Source organism: Podarcis cretensis (genome assembly GCF_951804945.1).
Source record: "Podarcis cretensis genome assembly, chromosome: 4".
Lineage (NCBI taxonomy): Eukaryota > Metazoa > Chordata > Lepidosauria > Squamata > Lacertidae > Podarcis > Podarcis cretensis.
In genome coordinates this window covers 76,362,390-76,380,427 of record NC_137173.1, presented here as the reverse complement: position 1 = coordinate 76,380,427, position 18,038 = coordinate 76,362,390, and the positions used below count along the sequence as shown (strand labels likewise).

General features: G+C 40.7%; 1 protein-coding gene and 1 long non-coding RNA gene across 9 annotated transcripts in view; one reads left to right on the top strand and one right to left on the bottom strand.

The window, feature by feature from the left end:
• Window positions 1-16,196, bottom strand: part of LOC307214445 — a 102,707-nt gene extending 86,511 nt beyond the window's left edge. For both annotated transcript variants that reach the window (XR_013838098.1, XR_013838099.1), the window contains exon 1: window positions 16,111-16,196. This is a non-coding gene — a long non-coding RNA (uncharacterized lncRNA). The remainder of the gene's footprint in view (window positions 1-16,110) is intronic.
• The window catches only part of AFF3 (ALF transcription elongation factor 3), a 242,227-nt gene that overhangs the window by 146,550 nt on the left and 77,639 nt on the right, over window positions 1-18,038 (top strand). For all 7 annotated transcript variants that reach the window (XM_079972474.1, XM_079972472.1, XM_079972471.1 and 4 more), the window contains 2 exons: window positions 1,360-1,399; window positions 5,838-5,889. In XM_079972474.1, the coding sequence (XP_079828600.1) occupies window positions 1,360-1,399; window positions 5,838-5,889 (92 nt within the window). The remainder of the gene's footprint in view (window positions 1-1,359; window positions 1,400-5,837; window positions 5,890-18,038) is intronic.

The following is an 18,038-nucleotide window of genomic DNA, read 5'->3' as shown; positions in this document are numbered from 1 at the left end:
GTTGTGGTGTCAGTCCCCTGGAATCAGTTACCAACTGAAATTAAACAAGTACTTAATGTTTTGATGAAATGATCTGCTTGGTGCTACACTGCATACAAGCTTGTGTCGATGTATTGCATTGTATAACTGCCCTAACTAGGTGAACAGATATATTATTCAGCAAGAGATAATTCATTGTTTTTAGTGAGCATTGTGGATTAACTAAATAAATTTATTGGTTTTGATTATTGGTTTATTTTCCTGAGGGGTTATGTTGGTGATTAAAGATATCATTAATTGGATGGCCACGGGTTATAAAAAGATTAATTGTTTACAATTAATTTATAGTGATTTCATATTTTAAATTGTTTAAGATTAGATTGGAGATTAATTGTGCTGAGGGAATTAATGAGGAAGCTAATGGAAGATTATAAATTAAGCTATTAAAATTATAAACTGTTGATATATTATTTGAATTGCTTATAAAGATTCTCTGGCGGCCACTAAAGTGCTGTGAAGGACCTGCAGACACTGAGCAATGCCTGGGCAGTGACAATGGCCTTACCAGGCATGGTATAAGGCTTCCACAGTGGCACAGAGGTTTCTAGGCTATCACTGTGTGAAAATGTGCAGCAGCAGCAGCAGCCAGTGAAATCTGTTGACAGCATTGCCCATGCCAAGTACCACTGCCGAGTCAATGGTTGAATGTCTGCACAATGCTGACTGGCTAAGCATCTCTACCATGTGATGCCCACCAGTAATGGCATTGAGCACTCCCTCACTTGCCACTCAGCTTACTCGCCATTGCACACATCTTACTGTCTCCACTGCTGCAAATATTGTCTGTATAAGCATGTGCTATGTTGTGTAACCTGGTACTTCCTTTCACTGTCTGGAGAAGGGGAAACGGAACAGGCAGGGATCTGTGACTGCGTTTGAACTGTATTGGATCTTGGATGCTTCCATTTTTACATCAACTGCTTTCCTTTTGCCACACCCGTCTCTTAGCAGCCCGACTGAATAGTTCTGAACAGCGGGTCAGAGAGAGGAGATTTCCTCCTGGTTGCCTCCTAGCCCACTTGGAAGAGGGTGCGGGTGGTAAAGGGCTCCAGAAGTAGCCAGGGGTTTACAAAGATGTGCCTTTCCTTTCCCCATCTTCCTGCCAGAGTGGCTGAAGCAGTGTCACAAGTCATCCGAACAAGATAATTGCTTCTTTCCCAGTACGTATACAGGAACCTGGGGGCTTCCATAAGTTGAGCTAAGCATTGAGATTTACAACAAACTGTGTTTGCTATTGTTAATACAAAGCATGTTCATTGCACTGCTTTATGTTTTTAATTTATCGATTGGTATAACCGATTCATCTCTTTGCTCTTTCAGGACTCCCAGCAGCATGTCTCTACAGGGCACAGCAATCAAAGTAAGAATAACTTTCACATTGCAGCTGCATTTGATGGAAATTTTCCTCTTATAGGAACATAATAAAATGAGGAAGAAGCAGTGAAAAAACCTATCCATTGAATATTTTGAATTGCAAAAATTGTGTATAGCCAAAATTACCATAAATCACTCCCTTCCCAGTCTGGCTGCAAGGCTACCACTTCTTCGCAACTCCTCCCTCAGTTCCTGCACCTACCTTGAGTAGGATCTGAATTGGTGGAGGAGGGAGAGGGGGCCTTCCTGACTTCTGTGTGCTGGTTGCTGGCTGTGGGGAGGGGAGGGGAGCCTCCTGGGGAGGCCTTTTCCGTGTCTCTGCCACCTCCCCCCACTTCTCCATATGCGTACCAGCAACTAGCAACTGTGGAAGGAAGAGACGGAAGGAGGCAGGAGGCAATGAGAAAGGAAAGCTGAGAGATACACAAAAGCCAAAATGGGTCCTTTCAGTTGTGGATGGGATCGTGGTAGCCAATTGTTCAGGAGCTGCAGCCAAGCGCCTATAAGTGAATTTGTGCAATATGATGTGATTCCGCTCATAAAGTACCAATTTAGAAAGCATCCTGTGATTAACTAATAGGCTTGGATCCTAGGATAAGCTAACTTCAATAGGTTTTGGAAGAGAAGTTTCCCACCTGCAGCCACCTTCGACCCCTCCAGAGGTTCCGGAGGCCCTTTTGAACAAAGTTGGTGGGGGTCGCTAGAGGTCGGTGGCAGGTTGGAGGTTATGGAGAACTTCCCTTCTGTGAACTAAACTTACCTTAGGATTTAAGTCTGGTTTTCAGACCTAGATTCTTCCCGCCCTGGCAGTCTCTTCAAAGCCCATCCCAGTCCCACATTGGTTAGGAGGATGCCCAGCTCTCTAGAGAAGCTTTGATGGGATAGAAAAGGCAAACCAGAGGGATGAAAAGACAAGCCAGAAGTGTTGTTGCAAAAGCAGGTTTCTATTGCTGAATTGGGGCGCCAAAATTGGATCTCACTTGTCTTGAGATTATGTATGCCTACATCCCAAGGAAGAACAACAAACACATTGGGTTCTTTATTTCATTCCTGACAACCTAATTCTTAGGTAGAAATCCAGCCTAGAAATAGTGATTTAGTTACATTTTAATTTTGTTTAAAAATGTGTACTGTGTACTGTAAGGGAAGAGAAAACTGTTATGTGAGACACGCTATTAGCTCTTTCCTCTGATATCCCTGATGGGTATTAAGGTTGCCCTGAATAGTGTTGCAGACCACCCCAATCTCTGCATAAGATTCCAGGGGTTGCAGGCACTCACCCAGGTTTGTGTTTCCGTTGGGAAATCAAGGTACAGCGGAGGCTAGTGCTTTTAAGAAATACAGTGTGTTGTACACATATTTACACCTGGGTTCAACTTTGGAGAGAGTATACAGCATTCCATCTCAAGAAGCACTTGTTCCCCACAACAGTGTAGCATTGAAGTCCAAGGCATTCTGCACGCCATCTCCATGGCTCTGTCCCATCCTGCCAAGATGGTTCAATCAATCAATCAGTCTTTATTGCGGTCAAAGACCAGCCAAGATGGTTGTACACTGTATGGCCTCTGCCTGGAGTTCTGGCTCCACTCTCCTGCTTCCCAAAGGCCCTGGCCAGAAAATCCCAAACCTCATGTGAAATGACACTCCCCCCCCCGCCGTGGGCACAGCCTGCCTCCCTGTTTACCTATGTCATGGAAGCTGAAATCCTAAACTTTTCTGCACCCACCATAACATGGAAACTTCCCCCTCTGTCCACCAGCAGAGAAACTCTTGCCCTAATGATGGCTTTGTTTCTTAATGGCTTTGTTTCTCAGCCAGCCTTGCTAGGCTGGTTTGACACCTTAGCATAGGCAAAGTCCAGGAATTTCTGTGTCGGCCACAGCTCAAACAAATCTTCATTAATTCCAGCTTTTGCTAATTCTACCAAAATCTATAATGATATTAAAGATGCATGGCCCTATCCTGTTCCCAACCTGAAAGCATCCTGTTCATAAGCTATATTGTGTTAGCTTCATGATCTGTTATGCAGCAGATAGCACTATTACAGAAGCTGTGTTTGAAGATGAAAAATGCTCTGTGCCAACAGATGAGCTTTGAGAAGAAGGGTCACCTACTGAGCAAGGAGAAATCTATCCAGAGGTGAAGATGTTAGAAGGCTTTTGGTGTAATATAGGGCAGCACTTTTCTAAGGGAAAGGTCGAGGATTAAAAGCGGTGTGGCAAAATGTAGTAGAGTGTGGTGCTTGTTAATTACCAGCCAGTGTTTGACACTGTTGGGAAGAACTAGCACTGAGGAAATAATGAAATGGTAAGGAGAGTGTGTTTCAGTAGCCATATAAGCAGTGACAGCAGGAAGTACTAAAGAGAAAACTGGAGATTAAGATGAGCCAACTGCTCTGAATACAACTTAAGGGAAGCATAACTTGAATAATTTGCTATATGAATAACTTGTTTGAAATCAGAATGTTTGCATAGCGCTGACAACCATTTCCTGCATCAGATTGTGAAACATACTAATAATGGAGAAAATTGCCATGAAGAGGAGAGAGTTGTTGGTGCACATAGTAGTGTTCCCCCTGGTTGTTTACTGAATAGCAGCACATTATTTTATAACTCACACACACATCCTGCCACAATATGTGGAGACTGAAAATGTTAGCTTCTGTTTTCAACTAACCACAGTTGTCTTTATGTCCAAACTGGAAACTGCAGTTAGTTTAACAATAATTTATCTGAACAAGCTAGGATTATGAACTATTTTCTGAAGTTGGCTTGGCCAAGCTAACCATCATTAATATGCACCAGCTTGTCCCAGTTCAGACGTAATGACAAATGGTGGTTAATTTGAATCAGGAAGTAAATGTTTTTGACTTGTTCCTTGTGGCAACACTGGAAGAAGAGTGGGGAGCACTCAAACCCAAGAACCAGCCATGCTAGTTTTTTTATCACTAAACTATGGTTTAGCACTGCATCCAAATGAGGCCACTGCAAGCAACAGCTAGTGTTTGAAGATGATAAATTAGAAATTTGGAGAAGTCAATATAGTTCCCTAAAACTCCCATTATTCCTAGCCAGTGATCAGGGATGATGGGAGTTGTAGCCCAAGAGCATATGGAAGGTACCACATTAGCTACCCCTGATATTGAATATCAAAATTATTTTACAAATTTGGAGAGATTCCAGCAGGCCCCTCCTTACCTGAGCATTCTAAGGAGGCAATAGTGTCCATGTTATAGACATAGATACAGGGCTCTGATGAGTGCATCCCATTTAGATTATTCTTTTTTCTAGCAGTTAATGTATAATTGCCTCTCTCCTGAAATTTTTTTATCTGCAGTGCTTTCTGTACATTCTGCAATTATTAATGCAGTAGGGCTCTTAGCAATAAACATTCCTCCTTTAGGAAAAAGATAGATATTCTAAACAACAGAAGTTATACACAAAGACAACAAAGATGTTGCTTTGCTATTTTATGCTAGTTGCCCCTTGTTGAGGTTCATCAGAATATTTGATAAAAAAAAATTTACAAATGAAACAGAGATATGTGCATTTTTCCTTCTCCACTCCAAGAAGTGATTCTCAGCCTGAATTTAAACATTTGATAATTCATCCAAAACAATATACAGGCCAAAATACAGCCATCCTTTGAAATTACACTTCTCCAAATTTCCATATATGAGGATAGCATCTTCCCTAGATTAGTGATTTCTGACATATACAGGTGAAACTCAAAAAATTAGAATATCGTGGAAAAGTTCATTTATTTCAGTAATTCAACTTAAAAGGTGAAAGGGAGCCATGTCATCAGCTGGTGTTGGTCCACTGTGCTTCATTAAGTCCAGGGTCAGCACAGCTGTCTACCAGGAGATTTTGGAGAATTTGATGCTTCCTTCCACAGACGAGCTTTATGGGGATGCTGACTTCATTTTCCAGCAGGACTTTAGCACCTGCCCACACTGCCAAAAGTACCAAAACCTGGTTCAATGCCCATGGGATTACTGTGCTTAATTGACCAGCAAACTCGACTGACCTGAACCCATAGAGAATCTATGGGGCATTGCCAAGAGAAAGATGAGAGACATGAGACCGAGCAATGAGGAAAGCTGAAGGCTGCTATTGAAGCTTCCTGGTCTTCCATAACACCTCAGCAGTGTCACAGGCTGATAACATCCATGCCACACCACATTGAGGCAGTAATTGATGCAAAAGGGGTCCAAACCAAGTACTGAGTACATATGCATCAAACTCAAGGGATTCTAAAAGGCAAAGCTATCACTAATCACATTAATAAATTTCAACTGTGTTCCCTATAGCCACATGTAGCCTTAAAGATGTGATTATATGCATTCAGAAAAGCTGTTAACATAATGTACTGACCTCTCCAATTATGGATTATTAATATTAATTTCTTTTTCTTTTTCCAAGGAAAAGGTGATGTTGAATCAAAGAATCCAGAAAACAGTACATCACATACATCGTAAGTCAGTTTTATATTTGTGGCCAGAAATAATGGGTATAGTTTCATTTTCCTTGACAAATTGTATCCATTTGAGATTCTCTCTACTTTTTAAGGACTGCTGTAAAATATGCTTTCAGCGATGGATTTTTTGCTAATTGTCTAGTAAGCTTTAATATCCCTTGATTTCTAAAGAGCATACATAACAAAGAGAATGTATACTTTTTGAGTAAGGATGGTATAATTTCATAAAAAATTGAAAGGCTTCCTGAATGAAATCAGGAGCTTGGCTCACTAGTTAAAACATATCATGTTGCATTTCGCCTTAGATGCACTGATGCAATTTTTTAACGCTGCATTCTGCAGCTTCACCTTTGAATTAAAGAAATCCATTTACAGTGGTGCCCCGCAAGACAAACGCCTCGCAAGACGGAAAACCCGCTAGACGAAAGGGTTTTCCGTTTTGGAGGCGCTTCGCAAAACGAATTTCCCTATGGGCTTGCTTCGCAAGACGAAAATGTCTTGCGAGTTCCTGCGGGTTTCCCCCCCCCTTTCCCCCCCTTTTCCTAAGCCGCTAAGCCGCTTATCAGCTGATCCGCTGATAAGCCGCTTAACAGCTGATCGCTAAAAGCCGCTAAACCGCTAATAGCGCTAATCTGCTAAGCTGTCAATGGGCTTGCTTCGCAAGACGAAAAAACCGCTATACGAAGAGCCTCACGGAACGGATTAATTTCGTCTTGCGAGGCACCACTGTATACTTTCTTATCAGTGGTCTCCCTCGATTAGTTGATGGTTTTGAATTAGCAAAAGTAGTGAAAAAGAAAAGAAAGTGTATTTGTAATACATCAGTATTCACCATTCTAAGGTGAGAGCAGCTCCTTTTATTCGTTTTGTTTCAATATTAAAAAATACTCAACTGTTTCTACCACTAAAAAACACCAAATAAACAAATAGACAGACTGAGGTTTCAAGCTTGGGGGAAAATCAAAGAAATCCTGACTACATAAGTAAACTTAATTTAGGTCAAATGGTCAGAGTTAAGTCTCAACCTTTTTACTTGTTTGAATGGGCAATTTTTCATGCAACAGTACAGACCTGTGAGTTTTAGAGTGCATCATGTCAGTTATTGATACCCTTTGGTTCAGAGAGTATTGTATCATGTAAAGGCACAATGAGGGTGATTGGGTGCAGAATGTTCTTAATAACAGTAGAGCATGTAAGTACCTCCTCAAAACAAATATTAAAAAAAAACAATTTGACAGAGCCTGGTAGCAAAATCTTTGTTACAGAATATGAGGGGTGAGTACCGTATTTTTCACCCTATAGGACGCACTTTATTCTTCCCACACATTCTATGACTAGTTCAAGGCAGAAGACCACGCAGGCTCAGAATCCCACAAGCTGAAAATCATGCCCAGATGTTTCTAATGAACTGCAGCTCTCTCTGATTCAGTTATATGGCAAGTTCTCACCTGAATCACTGGGCCTCCATTTATGGCAACATAGCCTATTACAGCATCATGCCTATGCCCCTGGTTGATATGGAGCATAACAGCTCCTCCTGAATTGCAGAAGTTTAGAAAAAGGAGGAGGCCAAAAAAGGAAAGAGAGATGGAGGCAGCTGGGTGGGCACCTCTTACTCCATGGTGCACACTCACCTTCTTTTTTTATTCACAGCCCTTTTAGGAAAGGAACTGAGGTTAGTGAGCTAAAACACACTTAGAAAAAATGGTTTGAAATTTCACTATTAAGTCAAATTTTCAAGTAGCTTGTTATCGGTTTATTAATGTCAAATAGGAGCCAGTGGCATTTCCCAAAGTGAGTGATCTGTTCACAGTTCCTTCGGTCCCAACAATAACAACAAAAATAGGAAGGATTATTATCTGCAAAAAAGTCTATAAAGCATATGTATATAAAGTAATTGCTTAGTGACCTTATAAACTCAAAAGGAACAAGTTGATTTTGTTTCTGCAATTCTGAAACTTCATATACAAACTGAACATTCATAGGTACAATGGCAGTTAATTCATCCTTTCACTGGATTTATTGCTTCCATCGAACATTACTCTCACAGACAGGTTTATTACCCTCCTGAATCAGGCGGAGAGCCATTCATGAGTGGAACATTTACATTTAAGTCTTTCTGGAGGGAGGAAATCAACTCCCTCCTATCTGGATTACTCCATTACCAAAAACTAAAAAAAAGAAAGAAAAAAAGAAAACTAAATGTCATTGCTTCTGGCATCTATTTATCTCACAAAGTTCCAGGCAAGATGATAATAATAATAATAATAATAATAATAATAATAATAATAATAATAATAGAGTCTAGGAGTGCCTACTAGTCCTACAATGTACGTTGAGAGAATTGGCTCTTTTGGCCACAGTTTTTCCAGACTTCTGTGCTGAAAAAACACATCCAGAGGCACTTAGGGATGAAGCAGAAAAGGAAATCACTGCAGTTTGTGTGTTCATCTGTGATCAGGAAAGGAAATCAGTCAATAAATACCATTGTTTGCGTTGTTGTCTGCCTTGGCTCTCAGACTCAGTACTTGGACTCTAGGCTCAATAATTCATGAAGACTTTATTCCACAATTGAAACATAGTTCAAGATACAGGTAACGGAATCAATTGTTCAGAAGTAGGGCTCTGAGATACATGGCTAGGAACAAGCTAAGACAGTGTCTCAACACTTGACATGCCCCCTTTGCTCCCATTTTGAAGGGTGCGGCAGGCACAACCTTTCTGCAGGTCTCAGCCCAAACTGGGCATGCCAACAGCCACTACTGGAAGTAGGGTGGGTCTGCTTCTGTCAGTGCATGTAATAGTGCATCCTTGGAGGCAGGGCCTGAATTTGTTCAGCCAGCTCACTATGCAACCCAGGTTTCCCCCAGTTGCTTCAGCAACCTCAGTCTTAAGGTAGGGTAATGACTGACTTACTCAGCTCCTCCTTCTCCACTGGGACAAATGGCAACATCTGGGTGGGGATGTCTCCTAACAGACTATCCACAACCCCATTGCCAAGAGACTCAGTAATCTGCTTCCATTCTTCCTCTCCTTCTGACAAATCCTGCAAGGACTATCCCTCTTGTCTGTCGCTGTGGGGCTCAGGAGATTGTCATTAAAAAAAATAATCTGCAAACAGTACTTAAATTCATAACTTTTTGGCAATAGTTCAGTGTTTCCTTTACAATGAAATGAATGTGGTCTACATAAATAATGACATATAACGTAAAATCTGGCAGAAGCTGAACTGCAGCAGAACGGAAACATTGCAAATTTTGACAAAGTCAGAATGGGAACCACTGCCTTCTTACATCCCTGATAACACCAGTGGCAGACTTTGGGCTCTCAAATTTCAGTGGCGCCCTGTGCAATGGCAGAATTCAGCAGCACCCCTCTGCCCAACTCTCACACTCTTTTCTACAGCATTGTTGTGGTGCCCCCTCCAGTGCAGCCAAATCAGTTGTTCTACCCTAAAACCGCCTCTGGTAGCACTGTAACTTTATGCCAGGTTTTGCTGCATTGCTGAAAGATGCTAAATAGATATAACTTTTCAATCTACCTGGTGTATGTAATGAAGTAGACTCTGTCCAATGAAAACTCATGCCTCAACAAGCCATTCCCTTGTTTTGAACTGCATCACCATCTTTTTTTTTAAACTCAGGAGGGTGCCAGAAACAGTGTGGCACAGGTGTGTTGCAGTTTCAAGGAGAGAGAGACACCACGCAATTTGAAAATTGGATATAAGGGAAATAGCTATTATTCTGAAGGTGCCACTATTGCACTAGATACAAGATGTTATGGCTGTCTTCAGGCATTGCAAACAGATGACAGCAACAGACACAGGAATTGCTCTTGTTCTGCTTTCATATAATGACTGGAACAGGAATTAATGTATCTTCTCAGCCGTAACGTTTGAGAGTAACAGATGTAGGTGGATCAAATATATATCTCTGCAGGGTAGATGCATGGGTCCCTCCTTTGAGCATCACACAGGAAGTGAAGGTCACTAGCATGCCCTCTTATCAGCAAAACACTTTTTTTCTTTCTTCTTTACATATAAAATTAGCTCCATGATTGTATGGAGAACCTGCAAATGGATGTGTTTGATTTCTGCCTTGTTCACCTTAATTGTTGTGAGGAGCAGAGCCTATTTTATATGTATAATTAAAGAAAAACCCCAATGGCATACAATAAAGGAAATATATTTGTACGGTTTTTTCTTTAAAAAAAATTATAACCTCTGGGGCTTCTTTTTCTTAGCATTTTTATACTGCATCAGTGATTCCTTGTAATATCTGCCTGTGGGAATTTCTCCCCCCCCCCCCACCTAGACAGCCTACTAAAAATGTACCAGTTTTATAATGAATGAAGTTAGTGTTTCTTAGAGTGATGGAGGTCTTGAAAATTGTGCTGGAAAAAGTCTGATATTTATCCTTAAACCAAATATCTGGCACAAAATGTACTAGCTTCATTGTACTGTTTCCACCTGTTTACTTTGAGCATGACTTGAGGAAAGCTAACCAACTACTGTCAAATATTATTGTGCTCACTTCAATGGCTAGAATTTTAAAGACAATGCCATGCATTTATTAATACCCTTTTGGAAATCCACTCAAACATACACACATGCACAGCACATTAAACTACTTTTTACTTGGAAAATAAACACCTTTGGTAGCTTCCTCTACAGAGCATACACACATCCTTAGACAAGTCTATTTCTTTAGATCTAAATAGTTAAATCTAACTATGCATAGCATATTGATGTTAGATATACTGTACATTCAAATGATTAAAAAATCACACAAAATAGGGCTGCCATACGTCCAGATTTTCATGAACATATATGGGATTTGCCTGTCGAAAATAGTGTCTGGGTGGAATTTCCTAAAATCACGAAATTGTATAGGGAAACCCATGTTGGAAATTTCCTTTAAAATAGCTGGAAAACTTCATTTCTTTTGGAAACAACTTTGGCCAAAACCTCCACCCCACCCCACCCCCGAAAACAACTTTGCCCAAAAAACTCAAAAACCTCTCCAGTTTTTAACTTTTAGAAATATGGCAACCCTACACAAATACTATCTGAGATATTTATCAGAGTGAATCAAAATATACTGTTTGCCACATCTCTATCTAGTACAGAATAGGTCCTAGGTGTCTTTTCCCACAGACCTTTGCATGTGTTTGTGATATGACAAAAAAATAAAAATAAAAATCAATGGATGCTAAAAAGTAGAAACTTTTTTTTAAAAAAAAAGTATTGGTGATTAACCCATTTGGAATATGTTTTGCTTAGGTCAGCTCTGCAGTATAGTAGTTTATTACAGTAAATGGTTTGTTGATTTGTACTTGGATGATACAGACACAGGAAGGCAATGTGAAATACTATAAATTAAATATTTAGAATGAGACAGGAAGATAAGATGATGTAAGTGTTGTGCAGAATTTTTAGAAGGCTAGAGAAAGATAAGGCAGTATAGTTTACTGTCTTTGCTTCTTTCCTTTGATGACTGTTTCTTTTCCAGAGGATGCAATCTTAATCAAAACCTTACTTAAAATATGTAAAAAAACAATAACCTATCTCTGAGATGAAAAAAAAAGTCGCAGGAAATAAATGGGTTTCTTTCTGGGGTTATAAATTGGTGCTGTGTACGTTGGAGTGCAAGGTGAAGGCAGAATCCATTTGGTTTTCTGGAACCAGCTCTTTTATCTCTGAACTGATGTTGGGAACAGAGAAAATGTTAATTCTGTACTGAAATTTCAACAAAAGGCAGTGGATGTTTCATAGGCGGAGGGTATTTGGGTTCTTTTAATTTCCACTCCTTTCCTGTACCTTATCAATCATTTGTAATACGCTTTGATGCCCTTCTCTGTCTACTGAATGATAATCATAATAATGTTTAGTATTTCCAGAATGTTTCTCCCCTCTACCCCATAGAACTCAAAAGTGTTCTGCATACCTTATATCAGTGGTCCCTTTGAAGGATGTTGATACTCTTGGTTATCGCTGTTGCTACATCCACGTTACACATGGAAAAAGCTAAGGCTGAGAGGTGGCAACTTGTCAGATAGGGCAATCCTAGTAGTTTTGGCAATCCTAGTAGTTTTGGCAATCCTAGTAGTTCATGCCGGTGGAATGTTAACGCACTTTAGTCGGGATCCTATTTGCTCTTTGCAGCAAAGTCAAGAGGAAAACAGTAGCAGCTCCCACGGTCACTCCTTCAGCAACCATGGCAAAATAGTTGGCTTCCGCTGATCATGGAGTGGTATGGTGGCAATGCACATACATAGCGCAAGCCGTGGAAGACATAAACCCACGCATAATAATGGGAACATACCTGCATGTCAAAACCCAGCCCTACACATAACACAACCTGGCAGATGCAAGGACACCATGACGCCCTCGCCAGTATCAAGCACAGTGGCACATGCAGCAAGTGCCTAGCAATCCAGAGATTCCAGAGATTCCTGGACGCAGGGTCTGGATCTCCCCTACTAGAAACCATCCTTTCGAGTGCAGAGTACGAAAGGAAAGACACTCCAGCAATTAGGCTCAGCTTCGTGTTTTGGGTGTGGACGTTCTGGCCTTGACTTCTGCTGGCATTTGCTCCCTACCAGTTGCCAAGTGGCAGACTGCCTGCCCATCCATGGTGGTGGCTCCAAACAGAACTCTTGGAGAGCCTACATAATGAACGGTCCTCATGAGTGCTTAGTGTATACACTGGAAGCAGCATCATTATTGGTGGGAATAGGCCTGCCAGGCTACTCCTCAGTAGCATGCCACGAGAGACACGGAGACAGCAATGAACAGTTGTCAGCAACTGCAGCAAACTGCCTGAGCCTAGCTGTTCAGTAGGTATTGGTGACTGAGAAGGGGGTGGTTTGTTCTCATGACTTTGACTGCAAAGTGGGGGTGGAAGTTAAACAGTAAAAGGACCACATAAGGAACAAAACTTGTGATAGCCTTAACCCAACCACCCACCCCTCTGTAGTATGCTGTTCTAAGTTTCCCAGCCTGGTTCTGATACTGATAGTGAACTGTGGAAGGCACAACATTCTTAAAGCTAATTTTGGTTTTAATATTCTAGGGCACCAAACATTTGAGGTGCAAATCAATGTAGAAGTACTCCCATTTTTGTACTACTGGGAATCTATGGGAAGACATACTTTAGTCTTACCACAATATGTTTGGGCTATTTAACACATCATTCCAATAAAACAGAAAATTGCTGAAAAGTTGCAGGTGTGATTTGTAATCCAAATTTACAAATTAAAATTGCTCCTTCCTTCTTGCATCTCCAAATAGATTTAAAGTTATGTTAGTTTAAACAATTTGTCTGTAACTGTAAACTTTTCAAAATCCTTTTTGGTTTACCTCTTCATTCTCAGCTAATGTTGGTTAAGAAATTCTGTAGTTTGAGTCAATAGAGAATAGTTTTAAGAAGGATAGAAATGTGTTGGACAGAAGGCAAAATAACAAGAGAATGAATTCTGGCATTTGTCCAATTCAAATAACTAGCACTTTGCAGGGGTGGGCAAACTTAGGACTGAGGTCATAATATGGAAAAAGTCTGTTTCACAGACTTTTTACGTTGAATATGATCCAGGGTTTTGGTTGTGTGTGTGTTTAATGCAGATCCTATTAACATTTGAACACAGAAGCTCATCCAGGCAGGAGAGATTTTATAACATCATTTGCTTTTTTTGCTTTTTAACTGCAAAGATTTTCAGTGACAGCTTCTCCAACTTTACTTTTAAATTGGTTTTTGAGAGTCAGTCCATGGGATCTAAATAAACTTCATTGTACAGAATGTGTATTTTATATGCTCATCAATTTTTATATTAGTCTATTTCTTTAAATTTACAAAAAGCAAGGAAATAGAAATTTTAACCACTATATAATCATGTTATTCCGTTATGATCAGCTAATAATTTTGAATTTTAAGTATTTTTCACTTAAGTTAATGCATTTTAACAGACTAATTTTTATATCTAACAAGGCAAACTACTACATTACATTGCATCAAGATCTGGTCTTGGATTTGACTGAAGCTATTTATTTTTAATTGTGGTACATATAACTACTTGCATCGGTTAGGATGTTGTTGCAAGCAAATATAGTAGCCTTTGATTTTATAAGCCATAACTGGAGTCTCCGTTCTTCAGGGTAAGAGTGTTTCCAAATTATCGTTACAAATTGTAGATCCTGTATTAAACATGAGCCTTGGCTCTAAGTATTTATTTTGGTTTGGTATATTATGCATGCATGCAGTTCAGTTTATGATTTCTAAACTCTTGTTCAATTCTCCCATTGAAACTAGTGGGGCTTAATAGGAGTTAACTCTAGCCAGACCATGCCCACATTTTGAATGTGTTTCTTTTTCTGCAGAGTTTTGAAACTCAATTAGTGTCTCAAAGTGAACAAATTAATCAGACTAGAAATTGATTTTTTCCCCTGCATATGTTTTTTAAAAGGTGTGTTACAAACTAAGCACAAACTGCATAATATATTCCAGTAGTAAGAGCAAATATTTTCATAAACGAATGGTGGATTGATTCTCTTGGTATCCTTTTTAAAACTGTACTTAATAATTTTACTGTTTTAAAAAAGGATACCAATAGACTTTTCCAGATGTTATTATTGTTGTTCTTTTTTTATGCAGTTTCCAGACAGGAATTCTTTTCTTTATGATTCAGGTGCTATGAGTTATATTCAGTCGACGATAGCAAAGCAAGTGGGAAGCAAAATATTATAGGACTGAATCCAACTGCTGAGCAATCTCTTGCCAAGTGATTGATGAAACTTTTGTCATTGATTCTTTTTGTCAGGATTCATTGCATCATAAATTAAATTGTATATCCACTAAATATGGGTTCTGAGATAAATTAAGGGCTCAGAATAGCTTGGGTTTTTTTACAGTTATGCAGGATCTGTATAATATGCAACTATGAACAAAATACCTCTGTTCTCTTTCTAGTCATATAAGATTCATTGAAAAGAACGTCAGCTTTAGACACAGGAAACCTCGTTCTAAACATGGGCACATATCAGTAAATAAACATTGTTATTAATTAAATATTTCAACAGATAAAATTTAGGCTGCAGGTTTTAGTATTACTCCACCAGGTCATTTCTTAGGATAGAGAGGTGGTGTTCATCATAAGATACTACTACTACTACTACTACTACTACTACTGCTTATTATTATTACTACTACTATTATTTTATTTATATGCTGTCCATCTGATTGGGTTGCACCAGCCACTCTGTGTGACTCTCAATAAAATATTAAAAACACAATAAAACATCTACCATTAAAAGCTTCCCTGTACAGGGCTGCCTTCAGATGTCTTCTAAAAGTCAAATCGTTGTTTATTTCCTTGACATCTGACGGGAGGGTGTTCCACAGGGAGGGCACCACTACCAAGAAGACCCTCTGCCTGGTTCCCTGTAACTTCACTTCTTGCAGTGAGGGAACCGCCAGAAGGCCCTTGGATCTGGACCTCAGTGTCCAGTCTGGACAATGGAGGTGGAGATGCTCCTTCAGGTATACAGGGCCAAGGCCATTCAGGGCTTTAAAAGTCAGCACCAACACTTTAAACTGTGTTCATAATTGTACTGGGAGCCAATGCAGATCCTTTATATGGTCCTGGCTGCTGCTCACAGTCACCAGTCTAGCTGCTGCATTCTGGATTAGTTGTAGTTTCCAAGTCACCTTCAAAGGTAGCTTCACATAGAGTGCATTGCAATAGTTCAAGCAGGAGATAACCAGAGCATGTACCACTCTGGTGAGACAAAGCCCTACACTCCACTCCCATGCAGAATGGAGCTTTCAGCTATTCATTACCCACATATATTAAACCTAGAAGTGATACTTGAGGAAATATACAGTTAAAAATCTTTGCATATGCTCTAACTAGAGGAAGAGATGTTCATTCTTTCCCTCATTCTTCCAGCACATGCTGAATACCAGAATACCAAGGAGTTACCCCATTCACTGAAACGGCAGAGATACTTTCTCAAGCACATTGAATATTGCATATCCAATTGCAAAGCAAAGTACCACATTTATCTCTGCTATAAAGTAGCTGGAGAAATGGTTGCTGTGGGAAAATATAACAATGAGAATCCACCTGGAGTCACTTCAGGCCAGGGCTAAGCCATATGTTTTCACAGTACAATTAAAAGCAGCAGTTTTAGGATGCTGATTCCATCCAGTCTTTTAATCTTACCTGTTCTGGAGCTGTTTGCCAGTCTTTTACAGTCACTGTTTCCTTCCTTATCCATTTACTTCCCCTTCCTTCCTCACAGATCTCAGCCTATCAGGGATCATATATAGGATGCTCTAATGTTATGAAACTGGTCAGCTTTTGTGATGTCAGTAAAGGCAGGGAAACCCATTTTGAGTGAAGGACGTGCTTCCTATTTGGTCACATGGACAATTCTAGCCAATCAGGAATTGTTATACAAGCCTAAGTCTTTTGCAGCAAACCCATAAAATGCCCCAAAGGGGTTTCTTATGATGATGTTGATGGCTTTAACAAATCAGGGGCTCTCTTTCTACTTCAGACATTACATTTTCCAATTTGGATGCCAGTCAGGTATACCTTATATTTCATAAAGTGAGAACTGAGTAGTATAGTAATTAGAAGTATGAGTACCAATGGACCCAATGGAATTTGTTTGCATGTAAACATGCATAAGATTTGTGCTATTAAATTCCTCTAGGAAAAATTTTAAAAACTAAAGTTATTGATTCAAGATGTGGGAAAACCTATTTCTGGTCAAGGCATTGCTTTTAGTTTCAGAAATGGTGTTTGGCAGGATATGTTACTACATGTGAAGTCTGTTGTATAGGACATGATGTTTGGTAAATTGTTTTTTCAACTATTCCAAGTTATTGGTGCATAACGCCAAGGTTGCAGGTTCTGTCCCCATATGGGACAGGGTTCCTTTCAACTCTAAATTTCTATGATGAAGTTGTGGAATGCCTTCTTTTTAAAAAGGTGCTTCAATGAATAATAAGCTATGAGTCTAGTAGTACAGTGGTGCCTCACAAGACGAAAAGAATCCATTCCGCGAGTCTCTTCGTCTAGCGGTTTTTTCGTCTTGCGAAGCAAGCCCATTGACGGCTTAGCGGATTAGCGCTATTAGCGGCTTAGCGGCTTAGCGGATAAGCGGCTTAGCGGCTTAGAAAAAGGGGGGGAAGGGGAAAAACCCCGCAGGAACTCGCAAGACATTTTCGTTTTGCGAAGCAAGCCCATAGGAAATTTGTTTTGCGAAGCACCTCCAAAACGGAAAACTCTTTCGTCTAGCGAGTTTTCCGTCTTGCGAGGCATTCGTCTTGCGGGGCACCACTGTATTTGATTTCCAACATTTTGCTATTGCTCAGTATGGCATGTCTACTGCTAATTGCTTAAAGCCTCGCCTTCCATTCCATGTTTTATTATGACATTCCTTTTTAAAACATATTGTCAGAGCTGCCTCCAGGTCCCAGCTCACAGAGGACCAACGCTAGGCTGTAGTTATGTACAAAAGTCTTTATTGAGATTCAGTCTCCATTTTAAAGCCGCAGCGTGCAGCTCTACGTCTCGACCTTAGACCGGCGAAGTCCTGTCTGAGTCTCCTCCCCCTCCACACCAGTTTAAGACTCTCGCTTTGCTCCACCTCTTCCTAAGTTCCTTTCTCCTCTGGGCCCTCCTGCCCGCTAGGGTCTCATCCTTCCTGGACTCCTCTGACGCTGACCCTGACGATTCTTGCCCCTCCTTCCGGCGGGCTTTAGGACCTGGTTCCCTATCCGGGCTACCTTCTGTGCCGCTCGCCTGTACCTTTGAACTTGGCGCGCGCGCCCAGCCTGCAGCTTTCCTCTTAACCGTTAACTCGCTCTCCGATGGAGGCGTGGTCAACCCTGACTCCTCTTCTCTCGCTGGTGGTGCATATGTGGGCTCTGACACCTGGGACTCCTCCCCCCCACTACGCTCTGGTGGGGAAGCTGTTCCTGATTTCCAACTGCTGCTCTGGGAGTCCCCGCTGGCCCCTTGCTTCTGGGGTGTCCCCCTTGGGTCGCCCCTTGCCCTGCCCATCGGCGCCCCCTTCTGTGAATCTTCCGATTCGCTGGAGAGGCTCATGGAATCTATCGGGCTGCTGTCATATTCTCCTA